This window comes from Callorhinchus milii, unplaced genomic scaffold (genome assembly GCF_018977255.1).
Source record: "Callorhinchus milii isolate IMCB2004 unplaced genomic scaffold, IMCB_Cmil_1.0 Scaffold15, whole genome shotgun sequence".
NCBI classification, from domain to species: domain Eukaryota; kingdom Metazoa; phylum Chordata; class Chondrichthyes; order Chimaeriformes; family Callorhinchidae; genus Callorhinchus; species Callorhinchus milii.
In genome coordinates this window covers 17,272,240-17,296,964 of record NW_024704756.1, presented here as the reverse complement: position 1 = coordinate 17,296,964, position 24,725 = coordinate 17,272,240, and the positions used below count along the sequence as shown (strand labels likewise).

Here is a 24,725-nt window from a genome sequence, read left to right as displayed (position 1 = left end):
ATTTGGATATTCTATTGATTTTTCACCATGCATATTAGTGCAGAAATAGCCTCTACAACCATACTTAGTCTTGTATGTGTTTTTTCTCTTACCTTCCCACCCCCCTTTGCAGGCTACGACATGTCTACCTTTATCAGACGGTACAGCAGATACCTGAATGAAAAGGCACTGTCCTATCGACTAATGGCAGTTGATTTCACTAAAATGAAAAGAGGGTATGTCTCTGTATTTCTTTGCTATTTACTGTTAGTCAACTCCTTACACAATGGCATTGAACTATGATTCATTCTGCAAGATTGCATCCTGGTGTAGTAATTTCTATTCCAGTGGTGTCTGTTCAGAAAGTGTGGAAATTTCATTTTAAGGCCATTATTTCAGCTTTGCATCATGTTTAGTGACCCTCTATGTTTGATACATTCATTTTTAAAAAAATGTGGAATCCGTTGTTTAGAATTTAAGAGGTTAATAGCTCAACCTAATTAATTCGGATTGCCTCAATTATGTGCCATATTCTCTTGTTTCCCTTGCGTTCTCCTTTCACTAGATTAAGTGCATTTCCTACTCTGGGGTTAGTAAGTGACCTGTGCCCAATGCTGTCTTTATACTGTTGTCCTGGAGACTGCAGTGGCACACTGGGGGATTGTTGCATTCCCTCGTTTACCTTGTCTCTGGACTCCCAGGCGGTGCTTATGACAACTACATGATTCTACATGATTGGCTTGATAGTATCGCAGTGATGTCCAGACTTCCGCATATTGGTGAATTCCTTTAACTCACATCAGGATGTTATTTTTGCATGTATTGCACTCTGAGTTTGGTTAAGAGTGTGCCTTGTTTTACTCTTTGTACATAGGCCTAATGCACTGCATGTTTGGCGTGCTTGTAGTGAGCATGTACTCCACCTCCATTTGGGTTCTTTTGTGCTCCATGCCTTTCATCTCGAGGGAACTGCTTAATATGTATATTTTGACCCATGTAACTAACTGATGATGTGAAACTATCTGGGAGCAAAATCATTCAGTGAAAATATTAAAGATTAACATACTCACTCTTCTTGTAGGACCGATGGGGTAATGCGGACTATGAACACGGAGAAGCTGCTGAAAACACTGCCTCTGATTCAGAATCAGCTTGATGCCCTTCTTGACTTTGATGTATGCTGTAATCCTTATTTTAATAGATAAGCATGCCTACTTATTCCAATTTTTCATGAAACGTGCTGTGGGTACATGTGGGCAATATCCTGTCAATTTGGGCTGTTTCTCTCTGCATCCAGAAAATTGCTCCCTTCCTATTCAGTCTTTGATCTGCAGTAACTGATTGATGGAAAGAGGGATAGAGAGAGAGAGAAAAACAGGAAAATAACTAGGCCACACTGGACCTTGTGGCAATTGCTTTCTTGTGGGTTTCTCTTCTTGTCCTTGTATGTACGTTTTAGTGAATCTATAACAGTCATGCATTATGGAGTTTTTGGTTCTAATTGTGGAAAAGTTGTGAGAAATGTGTTCCCAAATGGCTCACCTCTTTGGGGTGAAGCAAAATTAGATTTTGAAGTATGAACCCAGCATTTAAACACTGCATGCCATCCCAACTTCTCTCCTCCCTCCCATCCCCCCTTGCAATCTCTGTACATTCTGTCCTAACTCTCTGTTTCTTTTTTGTCTTATTGCAGGCAAACCCAAATGAACTAACCAATGGAGTAATAAATGCTGCCTTCATGCTGCTGTTTAAAGATTCCATCAGGCTTTTTGCAGCTTACAATGAAGGGATTATTAATTTACTGGGTGAGCAACCATTCTGCAAGACTGCTTTTTAAATTCAACAAGATGTTTCAACAAGGGTTATCTCCTGTGGGAGGGTGCCGACGTGCCACTGGCACAGACTAGTCTGCCCGAATGGCCTCTCTCTGTGTGATGTAACTCTGTTACGTAGTTATGTAGACCAGCTGGTTATTCCACAGTGATGCAATATAAGATTGTTTACATTGGTTAATCCATCGGTTTCATAAATGCTGATAGCAAAGATGCGTATTCAAGATTTTGGTTTATTTGGACAATTGAAATAGAAAGATGGTGTTGTGAATTCTATTTGATAAGTGATCCATCCAGAACCAGGAGATGAAGGCTGTATTAGTGGTTGCACTTCTCCCCTGAGCTATATTTCACAATGGCTTCCAAACTGGCTTACAGTGGATGCTTGTAATAATGTGATGGTTAGGATCCATAAAATCCCGATGTGGTCATGCTAAAGTGAGACCTGATAGCCTATTTCACAGGGCATGTGTGTACCTCTCTGTGCCAGCTGCTTCCCATGCTGAAGTCCAATCTCCAGCTCATGGGTTGGTGCTGAGTCACTTTGTTTGCTGCAAATGAGCAAAGCAGGAAGTGCTGTCAGTGGTGACCTGTGAGCCGGCCATTTAAGTGTTTGAAGCTAAAATTGTCAACTTCCTGGTCATTGTGTTGTTGCCAAAGGCACTTCCTGCTCTATAGGTGTGCAGTAAACCGGAAGCGACAATGGTGGCAACCTCGTGACATAGACGTTTATTTGTGGTCTGAAAGCCAATTGGGAAGCGAGCGAGCTGTCTGCACACATCTACAGTGAAAAGTCCACCCTCTGTACTGTAATTTTTGCTGTAAAATAGTACGTTGTAACAGCACTGCACTGAATGTTTGTAACCTCAGATATCCCTAGATAAAGTAACTGGATAATATTTTGCTTCAGCTTTGGTAGTAAATACTAGGCCCATTTCAAATAAAATTCTGGTTCATTGTATGAATTTAGAGAGATTAAGTTGAGAGAAAGGAAGAAGTGTCCTATCATTTTTCAATAGTCATTTCAAGGTAATTTTTAGTATGAGAAGATTGAACCGGATGAAAGTCTGTGTGTGAGATTTCTGCCACCAGGAACATGTGAAATGTGGAGAAGATTAACCTTAACTGCACAACTTTGTATATATAGGTTTGGGTGTAAATGGATCTAAGGATGTGCTCAAACTAGTTTCAAGATGAAACTATTTTTTGTTTCCTGTTTTCATGCTTTTCAATGGTACTGACTGCAGCTGCATTAAAAACCAATACAGTAGCAGGTATGGAAAAAGCGTGTTTGATTCTGCGTTTAAATTACTGAGCACCTGTATTAAAAATCTATTCTAACTTTCAGATTGTGGACTTGCATTCTTATCCTTCTTGCATTTTTCTAGAGAAATACTTTGACATGAAGAAAAACCAGTGCAAAGAGGCCTTGGATATCTACAAAAAGTTCTTGGCCCGAATGACTAAGCTGTCTGAATTCCTCAAAACAGCAGAGGTGAACATACATTTCCTCTCATCCGTGGTCTTTCTTCTTTCCTGTGTTGTATATGATGTATTTCTGTAAGCATGCCGTTCACTTTCCGTTTTTATTTACTGGTCACTGCATGGAGTAATGTGAACTTTTTCTTTGTTGACACAGCAAGTTGGAATTGATCAGGGTGACATTCCAGATCTTACTCAGGTCAGTGTACATATCATTCAGCCTTATTCATTCTCCAACTCTTTGTTTTTATCACTGGTTTCTTCTTCTCCCCTTAAGAGCATGAGTCTGTGTATACATGATTTATACCATGTATATATTCAATATATGTCAAGTTAATTGCATATATATATGTTTAGTAAACCGTGACTGCTGTTGAAAGTGGTAGTGCCAAAGTATTGCCCTGGGACTCGCGGGAATATTCGCTGAAATCTGGTGGAATCTCAATTCTTTTACAGTGAGAGTTATTAGGATTTGGAATACCCAATGAACAACACTGGTTGAAGCAGAATCTACAATGGGTTTTAAAAGGAAATTGGATAAATATTTGAAAAGGAAAGATATACTGTACAGGAGTATGGGTAGGGGGAGAAGAAGCAATAGTGAGATGAGACTGGCTTTATTTAGGAGAGCCTTGGGCCAAATGTCCATTGTGCTGTAAAATCAAACAAACTTCATTGATCTATGTAGAATACTTGGATTCCTGGGCTCCAATTCAGCTACTACGTGTAGATTTAGTGCAGTACATTCTGTTTCTGACTGTACCTGCAGCTGGGATCAGAGTACCAGAGGGTCGCTGCTGCCAGTATACGAGTACAACTTTCAGAGAAGGAAACGCGTGCCTGAACTCTTAATGAGCCATTTGCTGAAGTCACCTTTTCCAGTTTAAAGGAACCACTTTAGCATTGCCACTGAACAAAGCTCTCACTGTTTTATTACCTCTTTGGGCTGTAAGTGCTTGCTTGTGCCTGAACTAGGTGCTAACATGCCATCGGTGCCATAAAGCGCTTGTGAGGATAATGAGGAACAATAATGTGCTTGATACAAAACACGGTACTGTATTAAATTGTGCTGCTGCTTCCCACACTAGTTGTTAATGAAAGTTGGATTTGTTTTTCTTTGGATCATCAAAACAGAGCATCACCACAGGGAAAGGCCGAGCTCAGTTTCCTGCACTTTGCTCTGGGAAGATGTTGATTGTAGCTTGGGCTCCTCACAAGGGCAGGGAAAAGCTGAGAGCCATGAGCAGGCGTCCTTTATTCCTAGTGACATGCTAACAGCATTGGTAGCATGGTGGGTGGGTGGGGGGGGGGCAGAGGTGCTCAAACAAATATGGTGTGTCCTGGAGAGAGAGAAATTTCACTCAAATCCAGTGCTGTTTATTGGTACTAAAGTAGAAAGGATTTCTGACCACAAAGTTCAGGCTATACTCCACTGGTGGCACAGTTTTGGTTGGCATCTGCTACTCTTACCATTTTGCCTGTTCCCACTCTATACAGCTGCAACATTGAGTTAAATCCACATCTTCTCCATGATGTTTCTAAATTGGAAGTGCTGTAAAGTGGCATGTTTAAATAATGAAAGAGTTTGTATCGTTAAGCCTTTTGAATTCAAAAAAAGTTTAGCAGGAAAACTTACTAACGAAAATCTTCTTTCCCTCCCTTCCTTCCCATAGCATTGAGCCTGTGTCCTGCCACTGCAATAGTGCTGAGCACTGACCCTCCACTGTCTGTCCAAAAGATGATTAGTGTATAATAAATAAGTCATTGCATTTATTCTACATCCATGGGTCAGACTGAGTATCAAGCCCCTTGCCTCAAGTCATGTGTGTGCAGGCATTAAATAAAATGATATAAAAAAAATCCTTCCTAAGTTGGAGGTGTTCCCGCCAGTCAGAGCTAAGTGTCAGCCCAAGATGTAATAAACGTACTTGTTTTTCAATCCCTGTTCCTAGACATTAATATACATCAATGCTGTGGGCAATTTTCATTGTGGTTTGCACCTGCACAAAGGTATGTAAGATTTTTCAGAGTTTTTCACGTGCATCGGGGGAGGGAGAGAAACCCAGAGAAGGTTTGAAACTAAACAAACTCAGCAGAGCATTTCTTTGTCAAATTTCCAACTTTGTTAAACTTACTCACCAGGCTTGACACCTACTTAATACCATGGTCACCAGACAAGGAGGAATCTAAGTTACTTATTTAGCTCTTTAAATTTTATTGGGTTGTTCATATATGGAAATTATACTCCTGGCGGTGCTGTAAACTTTTCAATCATTGCCATTTCTCAGCTGTCAGCGCCATTTAAGTCAGGTGCTAAGAGGTGTCCCTGGGTGATTTGCTACCTCCTTGAAAGAACCATGGATATGTTCTGTGCTATAGTGTACTCTGATTTATTAGGCTGGCTATTTTCTATATGCCATCACTAGCTCAGCACATTCCCTTTTGCCAGCTGTTTATGGCATTTACACGTACACTTCAATCCTGATCAACCTATGTTCAATACTTCAGGATTTTGAACTGCAGACAAGTTTGTACGTCTTTACACTGCAAACAGTTTTCAGACAAGGACTAGGTTACTCAATCAAGCTGCATTAAGTGGAATTTGAGTATGCTAAGAATATAAAAGCCAAATACATTTTGTTCAATTGAGAATTTTTGCAATGTAAATGAACAGCGGGTTGGAATTCTGCTTGCATCAGCTTTGCAGCGTTATCTGAAGTTGACTGATTGATAATGCAAGAGTTCATGTTTAAGTGAAATGTCAAGTGTGACCTACTTCCACTAATTACATATTTTCAATGTTCCAGATTTTTATAAACTAGCAGAGATAATTAATTAGTCTAGAGGAAACCTTGGGGTACAATCTGCAGTGTGTGAGTGAGAGTGATGTGACTGAGGGAGAGCTATCTGTTGAATTGTTGTGGAGTGGCTTGCCTAGTGGCTCACCTGAGAAATGCAGTCTTCCAGATACTCTCTTTATTGGAATTTCATTGCATCAGCTAATTCTTTCCACACTTTACTTACTCAAGTCTAAGATTATGCAGTTGAATAATATTAAATACATTTTCGTTTGATGATAAAATAACTGTGTGGAAACAATTCATGGAAATTTCGCCCACAAAATATTCTTTGAAGTGTTTTAATGATGTGATAAGGTGCTATATCAAATGCAAGTATTATCGATGGGTCTGTCATCAGCAGGCTAGGCTTTTAGAGACCTGTGATGTAAAAAGTTAAGCTGCAAATAGCTTTTTTTCTGCTGTACTTGCACTCAGCTGGTAGAGAGAAAAACTGTTTGATCCAAATATTCACCCACAGAATGTTACTGCCACTACTGATTTTGGCTTGAATATGTGCTCACTGCATTAGATGTAGTGAAGCAATGGTTGGTGGGGAATAATAGTAAGCAGAATGAGAACTGACAATACAACTGTTAATCTGGCAACTAGTTCCAGTTTTGCCTATAAATTAGCACTGCCTAGAACTTTCTCCCAGAGGTGGAAAATGTTAGAATGGGACTGATTGTGAGAGAGAACTTTCTGCTTCTATATCCGTACTTGTTGGGAAGATTTGAACTAGATTTTGGATCCTAATTAACCACCATTTCCTATTAGTGGAGTCCTGTAGGTTAGTGGTTAGAGCACTCGCCTCGCAAGAGAGAGGACCTGGGTTTGATTCTCGGGCAGTGGAACCAGCTAAAGTGCCTCATTATAACACTAGTTGGGATTTTATGGATCCTGACCATCACAGTATAACTGCTCCACTCTATTTGTATTCGGTTAATACATTCACTGGCCACTTTACAGGTAATGCTTTGATTAAAATGTTTCTGCCAGAATGAGTTTCTGTAAGCATATAAAATGAACAGTTTGCAACATGTGGTTCCATTGTATATGAAATACAAATTTGCTGCTGACTTTTTGATCCAACGTCATAAGAACTTGTAATAATTAGACAAGTGTTATCCTACGTGAAAGGCACGTTCCTATTGAGGGCTGTAACCTGGGCTTCACTTCACTATTAGTCCAAGCAATCTCTGGGCAGTGAATTGAGTTTAAAGAATTTACCCACAAGTGGGCAATCTGGTACATTGCAGAAAGTCTGTTCACAGAAAGTTGACTTGTGCGCAGTGTCTTTGTGTTAACCACTGTCAGAATGTGATTGGAGAAAGCTTTACCTAGTCCACCTACTTTCCAGTCCAGTCTTACTGTTAATACAGCAAACTAGATCATTTTTAAACTTTGAATATGTTCTGGGCTTCACAAGACTGCCGTGGCCCTCTAAAAGCTAATCACCTGGCTTCTCCCGTTTTAATACTACAGGCTCCCAGCAGTCTCCTTGAAGCATTAGAACAGCATCTGGCTTCACTAGAAGGCAAAAAGACTAAAGAGTTCTCTGCAGCAAGCAGGTAAGTGCTGATGCCTTTGTATTTTCTAGCCTTAGGGATAACGTGTCAGGCTTGTAATGCTCTCACCTGTAAGTCAAAGTTGTGGGTTCAAACCCCAATTAGGGACTTTGAACTCAGTTTAGGTTGACATTCTAGTGCAGTGCGAGTTCTCTTGATGTGAAATGCGCTATATCAAATTCAAGTATTATTAACCTAGAATTGTCCCCAATGTGTGTGTGTGTGTTGTCCATTCCAATTTGTAATTGATCCAGAAACTGTTACTATTGTCAAGTATAGATTTATGTAGACTTGTATAAGCCCTAGAAATGTTGCTGATATTGAAGATATGGTCTTTACCAATGTTGTTTTTGTCAGAACTACTTGCCCAACAAGAGTATTTAGAAATATTAATCTAGGTCGTGCAGTAGAATGGCTGTTACAATTTAGCCTCATTATAGCAATGTGTTTAATATTTCTTTTTCGGTTGCAACTGATATTGGATTGAAGCTTCACAGACTAAGATAACAATATCTTTGCACCCAAAGTCACTTCTTTAAAATGATTAGTTCTGAAGGTTAATGGCACAGGGAGCTGACAATTGCACCAGTAATCCCATTTGGTGCAGCACTTTTTGGTTCAACTGTGCATTTACATCATGCAACGTCATAAAGGGTCGCTCCTCTTAGGTATATGCTTAGCCCATGCTGTTTAAATACCGATCTGCCTCTCACTCACTGCCCTTCACTCTGCATCCAGCTACACCAAGTATCTTTTAACTGTTTGGAGTTTGTTTTTCCTAAAAATAGTCACTACACTTTACAGTATATCCTGTGAATAGCTTTGAGGCATCATCCCTGACATGAAAGGCATAATACCAAATGTTAGGGGACAAATGCACAATACCAACATTTAACACTCTAGGAAATTGACCTTCAAAGTGGGGGTCGGGGAGCAAAAATAAGGAGCAATATGGTCCTTTAATATGACTAATTGCATTATCTGGAGGTTACTTTTTAAGAAGTGTTCTTTTCCACAGAGCAAGTACTTTATCAAATGCTGTCTCGACTCTTTCCAACACGGGGATGTCTTTGAGTAAAGTTGATGAACGGGAAAAACAAGCAGCCCTGGAAGAGGAACAGGCTAGGCTACAGGCACTCAAGGTACACTGTCCATCTTTCCAGCTTCATCCAAACTCTGATACCTTGGACACCTTGTTTCTGTCAGAATTGGGTATGAATGTAATGCTCTTCCACGTTGGATTGAAATTTAAAAGCTTGACCTTTTTTGCAGAAGTAATTTGCTGAATATTAAATGTTTGGTGTTCCCTGCGCTCAGCAGTGCAACTGCTTAACTTCCAAAACTTTTATTCAACTTTCTGAAGCATTTAAAAACTGTTGATTCTACTTAAAAAATATTTTTATTTGGAACCAAATTGTAATTCCTTTTGTAGCGTTTGGTGTTTTTGTTCAATGATGTTTTCTTGGATGTGTTAGAAATGGAGGGTGAAATGTCATTCACCTTGAAGGGAATTGATATTAAGTGATGCTGTGAGGTACTAAGGTGTTTCACATGTCCATGCTTTAAACTTCCCCATCTGCTGTGAACAAAAGTCCCCATTTTCCACAAACCAAATTTTAAAGGGAAGGGAATATTAGTTTCATTCTACATCCTTTTGTGGCTAGCATACATTTCCATGCTCATGCTATATACAAATGTGCATGCTTTGGAAGTTGAAGGTTAGTATTTTCCTGTATCGGCCAGTAACTAAATGTGGATGTCACTGGCCCAATCACACACACAGTCAGTGCCTGGGTCCATCACCTCCTTGTCATCTGGTTACAAAAGGTAAGCAAATGCTCTAATTCTATGGCCTGTTGGAATGAAGTGATTTTATCCTCAGCTCCTCTGTCTTGCTGCCTTGCGAGAGGCCAGTCAGTTCTGTATTTCCTCTGTTAGAAAAGAATATCTGGGGATCCAGTATGTAGTTTGGAACACGACATGTCAAGCGACTGCCAGGATGGTGGAAGGCAAACTGTTTGGACCTTGGTTTTCATTCGCCTAGCAAATTCTTATGTTTTAACAGGACAGTCTGTTGCCTCCCTCTAATATAATTCTTAAAATTCCAACTACATTTTAGGGAACATTGTTACATTAACACTAGGCTGACGAGTCCTGCTGTTGAGGTTTAAATTTTTAAAAGTTGAAACAACCATACTTCAATATGATAGCATTGAAAGCATTTTGTTTGTGTGGTCGACCATTACTGCTCCTTTTAAAAGGATGAGACCAGGCAGTGTTTGGTGTGAGACCTGCTGTGAACTGTGGCAATTTCTTACCCTGGAGCTGAGCCTTTCTAGCTAGCTGTACCTAATCTGTAATTTCTGCATATGTAGGCAAAGTGCGATGCTATTCCACCAGGATTTCTGATGCAGGTAGGTGATGTCCATCATCATTCTATCAGCAGAATTCACTTCATTTATCCTGTGCATATTGCATGTACAAGCAGCACCAGAACTAGGCTGTAACACTAACTCTTCCTAACAGGAGCAGCGACTGAAAGAAATGTCCATGCAGCCCCAGTCAACAACAGCGTCCACCACTGTTTCTCCAAGCTCTACCTCGGGGAAAAGCATCAGCACAACTGCGGGAGGGGATTTTTTCTCTGCACCTGCAACCATTATGAACAGGTAAGTGTCTTTTCTAACAGTAGTGAAGGGCTGTGATCTGATCTGGCAATGGTGCAACTTGCAACTAACATGAACATTTGTGTTGAAATTTTGACTTTACATAATTCATTACAACTATTTTCTGGGGTTCTTCAAACATTTATCATGTTCAGTTAGAAAAATATTTGTGCTAATATCCCACTATTGGTGTGATAGCAGGAGTAATGTACCCTGTTTGGAGTGCTGGACAGGTTGTGCCAATGTATGCACGCTAATTCAGATGGCGAGGTTCACTGAGGCACGTGAAGTGCTCCACTTGGTTTGAAGAAGCCTCCGCAGTGTGAATGTTTCCTCTCATATTGATGGATGAAGGGTAGTATTGATTGTACCTGTGGAGTATAAGAGTGAACCATACCCTCCAATCTCCCATCTAGAAATCAACCTTGTGAAGATGGAAAATGGGGAAAGATGAATCTTTAAATCTATCAACTAAAAAGATGCAAGCCTGCTAGGGCTAGGTGACCTTTTCTTTTCTAAATTTCATGTTGGCAGCTGTTCCCAGTCTGCTCTCAGCAAATAAGAGCCAAATGGATTTGAGTCTTACCCTCCCAGCTGCATGTTTTTATACACCCAATTTGAATTGAAGGTGATGTATTTTTTTTCTTTCTGTATCTAACCCATTTTCCACTTGTTTCTTTTCGCAGTGCACCGAGCCTATCCAATGATATTTTTGACTTGCAGTCTGCCTTCGTACCCACAGTGCAGAGCACCCCTGCCATCTCAACTGCAGTCACTAATGCATGGGGAGGTAAGAGGCTCTTATTTACTTTATCAGGGTCTCCCATTTCACTTTATAATATGCTAAACTAAGCTGAGCGTGTGATATTTGCATGGATGGAAGCAAATTGATGGTATTGTTTGTTGCCTCAGGAAAAATTAGGTTTTCTTGGGTATATGTGATGGAAGGAGAAGTTAACATTGGGTTAACACAACAGGCAGCCAGCTCATAGCTAATGCTTTGTGTTGGGGTTGGTTTTGCAAGACAGCTAGTGAATGGCTGCTCCCACCAGGGAGGTGTAGAAAGAAGTGCTCAAGAAAACATTACAAATCTAAATATAGTGCTGTGTACAATTGAGGACTCATTCATTGTATGGTTGGTAAAATCATGTGATGTGATGCCAGATCTATTCTGAGATGAGGGTCACTGCCAGGAAAAAAAGGTATTGGGTGCTGTTCTCACTCCAGTTTGCTTTCAATTTGATCCCTTCCCAATGCTAAATGAATGGTGATTTCCCTCTGAGGACAGGACCATGCTGGGTGTGATGCCCCATGTTTAAGCAGCCTAACGCCTGCTGGCTGAACTCGCTCGTGAAAAATCATCAACTGAGTGAAGTGTCTGAATGCTGTTTGTGTTTGGAACTGTGTCCCACCATAATGTGCATCTCTAGCAGGGGACAATCTCCAACTGAGTCAGTGTTCAAAAGAGTGCACTATTCAGATGTACTGATACCAATTCATTCATCTGTTAATTTTAATTGCATTAGTCACTGTGCAGCCCTGTTGGGATGAGGTTTTAGCCAATCATTGTGACTATTGTTTTGAAATGGTCTTTGTGATGAGTCTCAACAAGAAAGATAGTCCTAGCTTAGTGTGTTTGCAAACAGAGAACAGTAGACTCCTATTGAGGATGATTGCTGGTGTTCACCTCATTGCAGCTGAGTTGTTACATCAGGTTGGCATTCCATCAGTCAGCTGTTGGTGCATTGAGATGAAATGTCAATTATTGGGCAATAACTAAGGAACCACATTTTGCTGTAACAACCAATTTTCTAAACCTCTTCTCATATACAGCCTTCTTGGCTCTGTGGATAGTTCCAATCTTTGATCAGTCTTGGAACAATTGTGTGGTAAAAGGAACAGCCAAAAGTGAAGGGTACAGGCAGGAGAACCAGCCGCCATTTCGGAAAATGAGCTGTTGAGCACTGTGATCAGCTGATCCTCCATTTTTTATATGTATGTGAAGTATACTTCAAGCAGCAAAATCGACCTTTTGCCTTTTTCAAATGATTACATTTGGGTGGTGAAATGTGTAATTTCTGGAAAAAGTTTCACTGCAGTCGATCCTTCTCGAGCAGAAAATACAGGGTGACCAAAAAGTTTTATTTTTTAGCTACCCAATTACCTAAAATATATATCATCATTTATTTAATACTTATTAGACATTGTAATGGCATCATGACTTTTTGGTCACCCTGTATGTCCTTAATTTGGAGTCCATGTGGAGTCTATTTGTCTTTAGTAGTATGCACTCTGGTATGCACTACCTTCTGTTTTGAGGTTGGCTTGTTGAGGTAAACTGTGACATTCCTGACCTGGTTATTACAATCTGTTGCCTGCTTGTATGTAATAATACTTGGCATTTATTGTAGGACTACAGAAATGCTTTTAAAGCAACAAAGTGCCTTTATATGTGCAGTTCCTCTCCTGCGGGTTTATTAATGCCTCTGCCCATATTTCAGAGCAATTTCAGAAATATTGGAATTCTCACCACTTCCTCCACACCCTGTACATTTATCTAACTAAGGAAATGACCACAGAATTCCTGCTCAAGATTAAATGGTGCTTTGTGTCTGACACGGTCAGGACCGTTCAATAATGCCTTTTGAATCTCTATGCCATAGACGCACTAGCTATTGAATGAATAATCTTCAGAACTCTTGACCAGCTTTGAGAGGTTAAATAGTTAAGTTACAGCTGGTTAGTAAATCATAAACTAGGAGTCATAAGCATGGAATTGTCACTGGGTGAGTTGAGGGGAAGCTTAAAACTTTCGCACCATGATGTTAACATAATTGCTTTGCCACTAGTGACTAATGAGACTGGCATAACATTTAAAAATAAATTGGATAAACATTTGAAAGCTGCCCCCCCCCCCCCCCCCCCACACACACACACACACACATACTGACTGAGCCCACGTTAAATGAGTTTCTGCAGAGCCCACTGCTTTCAATTGAAAGAATGTCTGATATTTTGTGGAATTTGCGTCCAAATTGGGTATTGTACTTGAGACTGTCCAGAACAGAGATTCCCAACTGTCTTTTTGCTGCCCCCCTCTCCCCCTTGGAGGTTCATGTCCGATGCACGGCTCTCTTTCTAAGAAACAATAATTTGCGTACAACAAGAGAATTTTATTGGCTAATAACATATTGCTTAGACAGAAAGCAACACAAACGTCACAGTACCACTACTCTACTATGAATAAACCAACATAAAAGAACATTTGATGCCTCACCTTTGTCTCAGTGAGCAGGATCAGCCCGTTTGCTAGCCCTCCCTCGTGAAAACTTTCAGGACTAACAATCCCAAGTTAAAGGAGGGAATATGTACAAAAACGCCAGACTTGTGTCTTTTTTTTCTCGTTTTAAATGTTTGTCTGCATTAAATCTTGTTCTTTCTCATTCTTGCTCGCTTAACTGGAGTCTAGACCTTCTAGTTAGGGGTAAGTGTCTTATCAGCCTATTTAGTCGTTTGAATTAGGTGAGATGCCTATGTGTTTTACTACAGCAGATGGGTATTAACTAAAGCTTGTATGTATTACAGCTAGATTTTGAAAGCTTAATGTCAAACTCTGAATTTCCCTGCTGCAATGTGTGAGCTCTCTACACCTTTCAGAGGATTGAACTATTCTGTGTGCATCAGTTAAAGAGCACTTCAGAATGTGAATTGGGCGTTTATCATTTCTAAGTACTTCATTTCTAATATCATTTGTGTATTGTACTATAGAAATGTAAGGCTGAAAGGCACTTCACTCCAGTGAGTCTGTGAGCACTGAGTATTTTGAAAATAGCTTTATTTGCCATCTACAGGAGTCCTGTAGCTCAGTGGTTAGAGCACTCGCTTTGCAAGCGAGACACCCGGGTTCAATTCCAGGCAGAGGGCGAAACCTTGGGCAAGTTTCCTTACTCCACACAGAGCCTAATAATAATCCCTCCAAAACAGAACAATAATAAATTGGTCATTTTCAATCCGTGACTGTTTGTGGGACATTGCTGTCCGCAATTGGCTGCCGCGTTTCACCCACAAATATACAGTCAATTCACTTCACAGTCTATTCTGTGAAGCGCTTTGAGATGTTGAGAAGATGTAAAAAGCGCTATATCAAATGCAAGGATTATTATTATTATCACAGAAACTGTGATTCAATGCCCATGTTGGTTTTCGCGTAAAATCATAGGGCTTTAAAATTGAATGCAAGTGGTCAGCATAGTCTTTAGGTTAAAATTGCGTGGCCGTATATTAGTGTTTTCTGGAATTCTACCTACTTGTAGAACAAGAGGGTAGTGACTGTGTATATGTTTGTAATCTTATTTAGCCTTTCCTTCAGTGGTTCACCTCTTGTTCTTTCTCTCTCCAATAGACACTTTTTCTGCTTCTGATGGCTGCATCGACTCTGTCTTTCGATTGGATCTATTTGACATGCAGCCTGTCGAAGATGTAGTAAAAACAGTTACATCTAGTGTTGCTTCCAAGCAAACGTCAGTCTACCTTTCTAGGGGTAAAGGAGTTCCCACAATGCTAAAATTGTCCCCCTCCTTGTGTGTGTTCACATTTTCATATTATTCACTATGTTATTTGGGGGCAGGGTTCATAATATTGCAGTGCCTGGACTTTACAATATAATATACATAGCTACAGCTTTTATGTTGGGAGGTCAAAGTGTTTAACATGGCTGGCTGGGCACTTGAACTGGGGGAGTTGGAGCTGAAGCAGGGGAGGAAAGATTACCACAATTTGTATGGACTCCAGGATGTAGTTTCAGAGAGAGAGGACAGAATGGCTGACAGCTCACTAACCATTATTGGGGCGGAGGACATAAAGCAGGCTTTAATCTTGTGCAGTAATAAGTCAGACCACCACCTGAGCTTAGATGTTATTTATCTCTATTAAAATTGTCCACAGTTGGGATACTGTACCAGATCATGATCTTGCCTATTGTGACCGAGAGAGAGGTCTTTGTACTAGTTTCCGAGTGAAGTGTCTTATTGGGATGGGGGATGAGGATTGGAGTGTGACCGTTGACGCCTAAGAAAGGGGAATCAAAACTTGAACCTTGTGGGACAAATTCAGAGATGAGATACTTCCTGAGATGCAGCTTTCATTTTGTCCTCATCACATGTACTTCAAATATCATGTTGTAACAATCATTGAGTAAACGCCTGTCTTGGGATCTTTAACTTGGAGTAGTATTTTGATATATTTATGCCTAGACAAATATATTACTGGTTTAAATCTTGATTAAAAACTTGGCTGTTTTTCTAGGAGTGGTTGGGTTGTTTTTGCAGTTTGACACGTTTCCACCATGTTTGAGAGATTGAAAGAATGAGGTGGCAGCCCATATTCCATCTATGATAGTGAAAAATCTTTCTGTTAGCTGTACTTGGAGCTGCTTATCTCAGGAATTGTAGAATCTTGCAAACTTTCTCTGATGATTTGTGTGAATTTGATGATTTGTGCTGTGCATTTTGAAGGACTAACTTCCAGGTTGGTAGGAGTAACAGTTTTCCAGCATTCTTTATCTTTGGCCTTGATGCAAGCTGTCAATAGGCACTGCTGTTCCCTATCAGATAGAAATATTGTCAAGTTGGCTGTCAGAAACTGGAGCTGCTTTTCTACCCCAAATACAGAAGCTGATATAGATTTGTGCTTTGACATTTCAAAACTGAAACTGGATCTATTTGTAACCTTATATAGAACAAGGCTTCATACATCTGGGAGCCATTTTTCACCCAGCCTATAATGAGGGAAAAGGAGGATTGAGTAATACACATAATTCCTGTAACTTTTTCCTAGATGTATTCAACTCTTTTACTGAATCAAGCCCAGCTACATCTACAAAAACTGAACATTTTCCTGAGGTAGACCTCTTTGCTCCAGGTATCTAATGTGCTTAATCTTCGCAGGGCAGTTGGTCCTAATCTTGATGTATTTGAAACTCTGAATAAATGTTGATTCTCCAGGTCACCACTTTTTTTAAATGCACAAAACATTTATTTTTAGTTGCTACATTTGTCTCTGAGGTTAACTTAATTTTAGCTGAAACGCCTCCCGATACAAGCTAGGGAGTTCTAGAATGTTTGATGGATTAGTGTCTAATTGAGGCAGAATCCTCATGATCTCAGCAAGAAAACAACAAGATTTCATTTCAAATCCATTTTTTGGAAGTAGCTTGATACGCTACGAATGCTATTGTGCCTGAAATACACCCTGAATGAAGAATTGGGGATCCCCTGTGCAGGAGTTATTGGGGAGTATCAATGTCAAAAATGTTTACCTGAACATCAAATGCGTGGATTATTATTATGCTTACAGCACCATGTCCGAGAATCTCTGATAAAATGTTCAGTAGCTTCCTGGCTATGTTTCCCTGCAATTAAACTAAAGTTGATGAACGTTACCTGAAGGATTGTGATTAATGTTGAAATTATCACAAACAAAATTATTTTTAGCTGGGTTACAGTGTGAATATTAGCTCAATGAATATACTTGATGCAAGTTAAATTGTATATCTAGTGCATAGAGCAAACACTATTTGATTCTCTGGATACTGAAACTAACAGAAAGGTATTGTTGAGTTCCAGACCGTTTAAAGTTAAATTCTAACTTTGCATATCTGAATTCCCCTTTTCTCCATCTCAGACGCTTTCACCTCTAAAGGACCCACTTCTGTTCCTGAAATTGTTTCTTCCCATGATCCCTTTCTCGGTGAGTTCCTTGTTAAATTGCGTGGTGTCTATGATAAAATGGATTATATTGCAAGATTTATAATGTTATTGACTCACTTGGAGTAAGAGTGGATGGATTCCGTGTACCATTTTGATGGAGAAATGGTGAGCATTGCAGCATTTGAACAATCCAGCAGCTGCTCTCTTCAGCTTGCAATTAAACACTCAACAAATTGGAATACCAGCAAACAAACTAGTTGTTTAAATACTGTTATAAGCTAGTAGTTGGGTCTATAAAATTCAAGCTGCCTAATAATGGGCCACAATCAAGAGTGTCTGCTGGTCAGTACACTGCACGGGAAGCGGGCCTCTTGGAGCTGATATCTCTTGCACTGCGTAGGAAATGTTACTGATTTGACCACCCAGAAGTCAAATTTTTTTAACCATGTGAAGAGGGTCCACAGTGCGATCCAGCATTAAGAGGTTGCCTTATAACGTGGTTCGACTGTAGATCTGTGAACTTTGTAGCCCATTTATTTATGTAAAAGGTGAGCCATTGTTTTCTGCATAAACTACTCTATTCAGTTGCAAAAATGAGCAGAGTGTATCCGAGCAAAGAAATGGGAAGTGGTGCAATGTGTGCTTTAAGGTTTAAATGATGCACAAATAACTGGCAGCCCTTTGCTGAGCCAGAATGTGCACAGTTTGAAGTGTGGTGGTCAAGGTATGTTGGCTTACAAGTGGGAGATAATGAGATCTAAAAAGGAATAATTTTCAGGGATGTGGGGAAGGTACAGGGGAATGGGAATGAATGGGTTGCTCTTTATACAGTTAGTGCAATCACAATGGACTGAATGGCCGACATCAGGGCTGTAAATTTATGTGGTCTTTAAATGCTTGACATCCTCAACAGGAAAGATTGTGTTATATGGGACATCCATCATGCTATATCAGTGATCTCTCAAATCATCTGTTCTTGAAGTAAAATGTATGGAGTGAATGGATGAGTTTTATAGTTGTGTCCAGATGCCAAATTATGTAGGATCTACTCTTTGTCTCTGAGATTGTTTAGATTCAATTCTGGCTGTTGTGTTGCTTGTCATGGGTTTCTACTCTGTTTTCATCAACCTGTGTTTGTGCTTTGTCTGCTCTGCTCTGTCCTTTTTTTTATGTGTGTCTCCTGCCATCAGATGGGTTTACTGGCTCCAGTATATTCAGTGTCTCCTCTGAAGTCATTGACATTTTTGAAGGTAGGTTTTTGGAGTTTCCCTTCAGCAAGTGCAGAACCTGAAGGAAAAAGTGAGAGAGACAATTTCTCCATATCCATATATTCCAGTGACCTGTCTATAAGCAGACCACTTCCTGTTGCTCCTGAAATGGGCAGGTTGTGTATCCTCCATGCCTTTAGCTCACATTCCACCATGTGACATGGCCTGAAAGGTGATATTTCCCCAAGTTTGTTACCTCACCAAGAACAGGGATAGCAATGTATTGTAAAGCAATCCAACTCCTGGAAAGCAATCCCAATGTTCAGCTCCAGCACCAGTTTATAAAGCAGCACAGACTGATTTGGGGCACTTCCTTTGCCAGCATCTTGTCTTCATGCAGATTGTATACTTTTCAGCACCTTCACCTCCATTTAAACGGTTTAAAATTTATGCGAGTCCAGATAATGCCAAAAGTAACAATTTTCTTCAGCTCAATGTGTGGTTTAGCTGAAGAAAAATAAAATTGTCGAGCAGTGAGTTGTTCGAAGCTGGAACGCATTGCCTGTAAGGGTGGTGGAGGCCGGTTCAATAACAACTTTTAAAAACGCGGTGGATGGGTATTTGAGGAGGACGGGATTGTAGGGTTATGGGGAAAGGGCTGGGGAGTGGGATTGACATTACATTGCTCTTTTCAAAGATCCGGCACAGACTCGATGGGCCGAATGGCCTCTTTTTGTGCTGTATGATTCTATAATCACTTGTATTGCAGTTACAATATCTCCAAACCAAATTGCTAATGGACGAATCTAGCATATGTTGGATTTAACCATTACTATTAACTTTTCTATCTTTTTTCCCCATTGCTCCAGGCTTATGCAAATCCATTAATACATTTTAATTCTCCAGTTGGGTGCTATAATTTAACTTGTTTTGGATTCAAAATACAGTTTTTATTAGCAATCTTACAATATATTCAGAAAGGTTTGTGCTGCTCCAATCTGAGATTGAGCACATAGTCTTACAATACAGAGCTCTGTGGAGATGATCATTCACACACCAGCCTTTCTTCGTAGGGTTAGGGGAGGGTTTACCCATCTCTGGGCAACTTCTTGCACAAGTAGTTGGGCACGAGGCATAAGGAAGCAAGAGAGCATGTGATGATAATTGGTGTGGAGCTGGGAATGAAAGGAAAGAGAAGGTAACTTGCGAGGAAAGTATTCAGCTTCACTAATAGTCTTAATCCTTTGTTGAGATGGGTAATGAGTTTGCTCATCAGTCCTAGGTATGGAACCATTTTGCTCCAGTTCTATTGGTCGCGCTGCCTCTGGGTCACATTTAACTGTTGAAAAATGGTTGTAAATCACTGACTGTAAATCTCTGTTATTCAGAATAACCCCCTGGCCATGTGGACAAATGCTTCTTGGGTTCTAGCTTTCATTGGGAGTGAATATTTGTGTTCTCTCTAATGATGTCATGATGCCATGTTGTAGGGCTTTAGCTAATGTACGTGCATCATGTAAAGCTGTATGACTTTACAATGTGGAGAGGAAAGCACTGCAACACCTCTTGTTATCTGAAGGAAATATTTCACGTAGTCATAAGCGGCATTCAGCTGTTAAGATGTACTCAAACTAATATGTAATCATCCTTGGCCTATTGAACTTTTAATTATGTTCATTTTTTGTTCTAGGATTTGCTCCACAACCAATCCCACAGATGACTGCTCCAACATCGCTGAATGTGGACTTCGACTCTGTGTTTGGATCTAAATCAGCCCCCGGTGATGCCAAGAATGCAAGCGGTAAAACGTTCAAGTGCACTGCATCCTATAATACATGCCTGAGATTGTCACTGACCATCTGAACAGGTTGCCTCATGATGTGAAGAATGTTTGTCCTGAGTATATTGCATGCTGAATGTTGCATGTATTCTAATACTTGTTTTCTCTCTCACATGCTGCTGCTTTGCATGGCATCCCTGTTCAATGGGTAAGTTGGATTTTTTTTATTTTTTACTATTGAAACGATAAATGAAGATGAGTTTTACACACACAGAGCTAGTATTGGGTTGGGGGAGGGGCAGAGAATCAGCAGATACAGACCTGTGTGCTACTGAGGCCCTACAACTGTGTCATGGACAGACTGGTCTGGTGCCACATTCTCTTACGAGACCCACTACTACAATGGCTTTTGTTTCATTCAGGTTAAATATCAGCCTAGCTCAGGTCGGTAGGATTCTCGTCTGAGTCCCATTGTGGGTTCATGCCCCATGTTGGGACTAAACTCGTATAGACCAGGCTGACACTCCTGTGCAGTGCATGGGGAACGCTGTATTGTACAAGGTGCTGGTTATCAGATGCAGGGATAATTATTTTGTATTGAATTTAAATGGCCAGTACTGATGAGTTTGTCAACCAAAAATATGCAAGAAGTCTTTCACAATCACCAGTATAATTATTCTTTATTGTCAATTTTTTTTGTATTGTACAATTTTTTGCTAATGTTGCCTACAGCTTAAATTTAATATATTAATAGCAACATTATCTGAAGTATGATTTAAAACTCTTTAATTTCCCTAGAAGCGCCTTGGTTTTGACACAATAGGGCAAACCTTGTCCTAACTATGTGCCTATTTTCCTATTAAGGTTTACATCGACCAGGCGAACTGCTGATACCAACTGTCCTAGCCAAAAATCAGACAACTCCCCCATCAAACCAGCAGAGTAGCAAGCTTCTTGCCAATGACCTGGATTCATCCCTCGCAAACCTCGTGGGCAGTATGTATTTATCAGCAAGCTGGTCAAGCTGCCAGCTGCCAATTTGACTAAATTAGTTCCATAGTTTTAGCATGAGCATGCACTGTGATATCTCGAGAGTTGTGTTAAGAGGAGGCTGCTTTTGACCATGGTAATTGATTGGAGGAAATCATAAATTGATAATATTTGTTCAGAATTTCTGATTTAAAAAGCATTTTTAATTAATGTTAAATCCTAGTTGAAAAGCATTTAAGATGGATTGGTCATGTGTAGCAGGACATGATTGGTGTAAATTGAGGATGTGCCTAGTCTGGGTATGTGTAGAGCAGTCGTGTGACTGAATGTGAGCACCCAGATTCATTGAACATCAGCACTATAATAAAAATAATTTTATAAAATCTTAATAGTCCTAAACCACTTCCATCATATTAAAATGTAGAACCAGGCCTAATCGTGAGTTTACTTTCTTGCTCGTTTTGTATTCATAGTGATCTACATTTGCGTACTGGCTCATTTCAGTATACATAGGGAGGATCTTACAGTGTATTACACTGTGGATTAAAACAACCCTGATTTTACCTTCTCTTTCTCTCACAGATCTGGGTTTTGGAGGAACTCCAATTAAAAAGTAAGAATGTTTTTAATCTGGCTGCTCTGTATCTCCATTGGTGTGGTACACAGAAAAACTCTGGGTTGTTATTATACAATAGCTCTCATGCTCACCTACCAGTGTATGTGACTCTCAAATCTGAACTGCGTTCTGTTTATTAGAATGGATCAGCAGTGGACCAATAGCGGAGAAAGGAAACTGACCGGAGGAACAAACTGGCAGCCAAAGACAGCTACGTCGACTTCCTGGAACACTGGCCCCATGTCTGTCCCACAAATGGTATGTTCACAATTCTTTACATGTAAAGTATTGACAGCAAATGTGAATGTTGCAACCAATGGCTCTTCTGCTGGTGCTTTGTATTCCAGTATCTACAGCAGAAAGGAAAATGCGTGAATTTTGAAGTTGAGACTCATTTCTGTGTCTCACGGGTTAGTTTTCCCCAGAGCCATGCACTGTTGGCGGCCAAGAGCACACAGTAGTGATGCCCTGGTCCCAAGCTTCTGCCATTGCTGCTGCATGCTAGTTGCTCGTTGTCATTGGCAAGTCCTGGTAGCTGTTTGCTTCCTTTGCCTGGGTACGTGTCTAGGCCCACACCCAACGCTGCATGGTTCTGGGTGTGGCTGTAATGCACTGTAGGAGTTCTCTAACACAGCTTCCATGTCTTTAAACTGTTTTATCCTTCACGTATTTGGGTGCCAACAGGACATGTAGCTTTGGTTTTTAGTTTCACTAGAGAGAGAGACTACAGAATGAGGCAGTGTTCTTCTCACTGTCTGATATCTCAACCTGCGTACAATGAGGATCCATCAGCTCACAAAACGCTCCATTCCATCTTTCGCCCAAAGTTTATAATAATACTCCTTGCGCATTTGATGTAGCGCCTTATCAAATCTTCGAGACGTCTCAAAGCGCTGCACAGGATGTACTGCAAAGTGAATTGGGCAAAACACGGCAGCCAATTGTGCACAGCAGTGTCCCACAAACAGTCGTGGATTGACCAAATTATTATTTATTTGAAGGGATTATTACCCCCATGAAAAGCTTACTTATTTATATTTCATAGCTAATTACTTGAGCTGCCACTGTTGAGCCTTCTCTCCCTCCCCTCCCATGCACATTCAATACAAGGTGAACTGAGGAAGTGTCCAGTAACAGCAAATGAGTTGTCACAAGAATGGTATTAATAGGCTGGCCATTTAACCTTTTGCTGATGGATTTTTTGCCTTTTTATATTTTCTTCCCTCCCCACTTCTTGCGTAACAGAATGGCTTGCAGTTTCCTGGATATGTAAGTTAACTAACATTATATTTCTTAAATTTCGCTTTCCCACAAATCGTATCATTTCTGATTTGGGCTGATGGCTGATCACACAGAGTCACAATGAACAGTTGCTCTTTAATATATTTATGTTATGTTACTAATATGTTAGTGGATTGTGCTTTAGTGTCTGTGTGGGGAATATGGAATGCTTAAAACTGTTCTTTGCAGAATTGTAAAAATGATGTTAGCTATCTAATCTTGTGCTGTATTGTGGTACAGCACCGTCCGTTGTGCGATCCAATCTGGTTTGTATCTTCTGTTTGCTATGGGATGTGTTTAGTCTGGACCAGTTTTCTGGATAGGTGCTAAACACATCATGGACTTCAGTGCAGTGAGAAGACTAAATGCCAGTTGTTTGTGCTGTGTAGAGTTGGGAACATGTACCTTGCCCAGGGAACTTCTTTCACATCTAGAGCAGGTTTTGAATCCAGTCAAAAGATGGAAGATTTATTCTCCTTTCAATAGTTATCGCCATCTTAAGTAAAATTAGTGCCACTACTTGTAATGTAGTTGAGCATGTGCTTGGTAGGATAACTGGTTACATTTTCGCTCATCGCTTGCTCATATAATCTTGGGTGGGAAATGGGCAAGAGTTGATTGCATTGCAAATTTTTATTGTGCTTGTGCAATATTGCTCTCCACAAGTGAGGGCCAGCAAGTGAGGAGTCGGGAGTGTGTGAGATCAGCCCAGGGTGACTGTTCAGTTTCTCCAGGCCTCTGTTCCAAGCTGCTCATTTCACACTAAGGTTTTGATCCTCTTCTCACTGATGGAATATTTTGCATTTGTCCTTGTGCTGTGCAGGTGCCTGGCCCCATATCTTTCCCAATGTCAACACCTCAAGTGCCTGTTTATGGAATGGTGAGTAACGTATAAAACTCCCCTCTTTCGTTGCTTCCAAGGTAGCGAGTCTTAACCTGAAGCATAGAGCAAAAGGGAATCAGTTTCTGGGTATCTGCATTTCCTGGTCTGTGACTTGTTGCTGAATTGTAGGCATTGCTCTGCAGTCACTCTCATTCATTACACATTTACATAAAACTGCACTTCTTTGGGGAAATCTGCAATGTAGAAAGTAGCATTTGGTTATTGATTGAACATAGTTTGTGTGTGCAGCTAATGATGATAATAATCCTTGCATTTATTATTATTGTATTATTCTCATTAGCTGCACGCACACACTGCATATGAAAACACAGAAGATAACCTACAGGACATCTTGTGGTCATTAAATTGTACCTGTGACTATTGCTCTTCCTGTGTGCTCCAGTGAACTATGTCCAGTAGTTGCAGGAGGCAGCGTTTTGCTAGCGTTTTGTAACTCAATAATTTTAACTTATTCCCTCAGGTACCTCCAATGGGAACTGTGCCAATGGCAGCACAGCAGCCAATGATGTATCCTCAGACTGCAATGAGGCCAACTAACCCTTTTGCACCAGTTAATGGAGCTCAGGTAAATGATTATAATTGAATTTAGACCTTGAAGGAGATGATAGCTCTGTGGGCTTCTCAGCGATCAGCACTTGCTTGCAGCCTGTCAAACTTCTCCAGTTTGCTCCACAAAATGCCACAACGCCTCCCCCCACGTGAACTACCTTTATCACGAGATTTTCATGTAGTTCAAAAAGAAAGGCAGTTGCATAATCACATCCTTTTTTATACAAATGTTTTATGCCACAACAACTTGCATTTACATCACACCCTTCGCATAGTGTTTCTGAGCGCTTCTTGGTGGTGGAGCTTGACACTGAGCTTGGGAGAGA

General features: G+C 40.4%; 1 protein-coding gene across 4 annotated transcripts in view; it reads left to right on the top strand.

Annotated features, from left to right (window-relative positions):
• si:ch211-200p22.4 (phosphatidylinositol-binding clathrin assembly protein) overlaps positions 1 to 24,725 on the top strand; it is a 45,556-nt gene that overhangs the window by 16,284 nt on the left and 4,547 nt on the right. Inside the window, exons 4-24 of one of the 4 annotated variants that reach the window (XM_042340886.1) lie at positions 113 to 215; positions 1,061 to 1,154; positions 1,673 to 1,784; positions 3,059 to 3,085; positions 3,200 to 3,306; positions 3,451 to 3,492; positions 7,616 to 7,701; positions 8,717 to 8,840; positions 10,074 to 10,112; positions 10,225 to 10,367; positions 11,051 to 11,154; positions 16,200 to 16,283; positions 17,046 to 17,111; positions 18,262 to 18,321; positions 19,970 to 20,080; positions 20,924 to 21,055; positions 21,632 to 21,662; positions 21,806 to 21,923; positions 22,911 to 22,934; positions 23,770 to 23,826; positions 24,311 to 24,415. In XM_042340886.1, coding sequence (XP_042196820.1) covers positions 113 to 215; positions 1,061 to 1,154; positions 1,673 to 1,784; positions 3,059 to 3,085; positions 3,200 to 3,306; positions 3,451 to 3,492; positions 7,616 to 7,701; positions 8,717 to 8,840; positions 10,074 to 10,112; positions 10,225 to 10,367; positions 11,051 to 11,154; positions 16,200 to 16,283; positions 17,046 to 17,111; positions 18,262 to 18,321; positions 19,970 to 20,080; positions 20,924 to 21,055; positions 21,632 to 21,662; positions 21,806 to 21,923; positions 22,911 to 22,934; positions 23,770 to 23,826; positions 24,311 to 24,415 — 1,769 coding nt within the window. The remainder of the gene's footprint in view (positions 1 to 112; positions 216 to 1,060; positions 1,155 to 1,672; positions 1,785 to 3,058; positions 3,086 to 3,199; positions 3,307 to 3,450; positions 3,493 to 7,615; positions 7,702 to 8,716; positions 8,841 to 10,073; positions 10,113 to 10,224; positions 10,368 to 11,050; positions 11,155 to 16,199; positions 16,284 to 17,045; positions 17,112 to 18,261; positions 18,322 to 19,969; positions 20,081 to 20,923; positions 21,056 to 21,631; positions 21,663 to 21,805; positions 21,924 to 22,910; positions 22,935 to 23,769; positions 23,827 to 24,310; positions 24,416 to 24,725) is intronic. The other 3 variants (XM_042340887.1, XM_042340888.1, XM_042340889.1) reach the window with 3 other exon arrangements.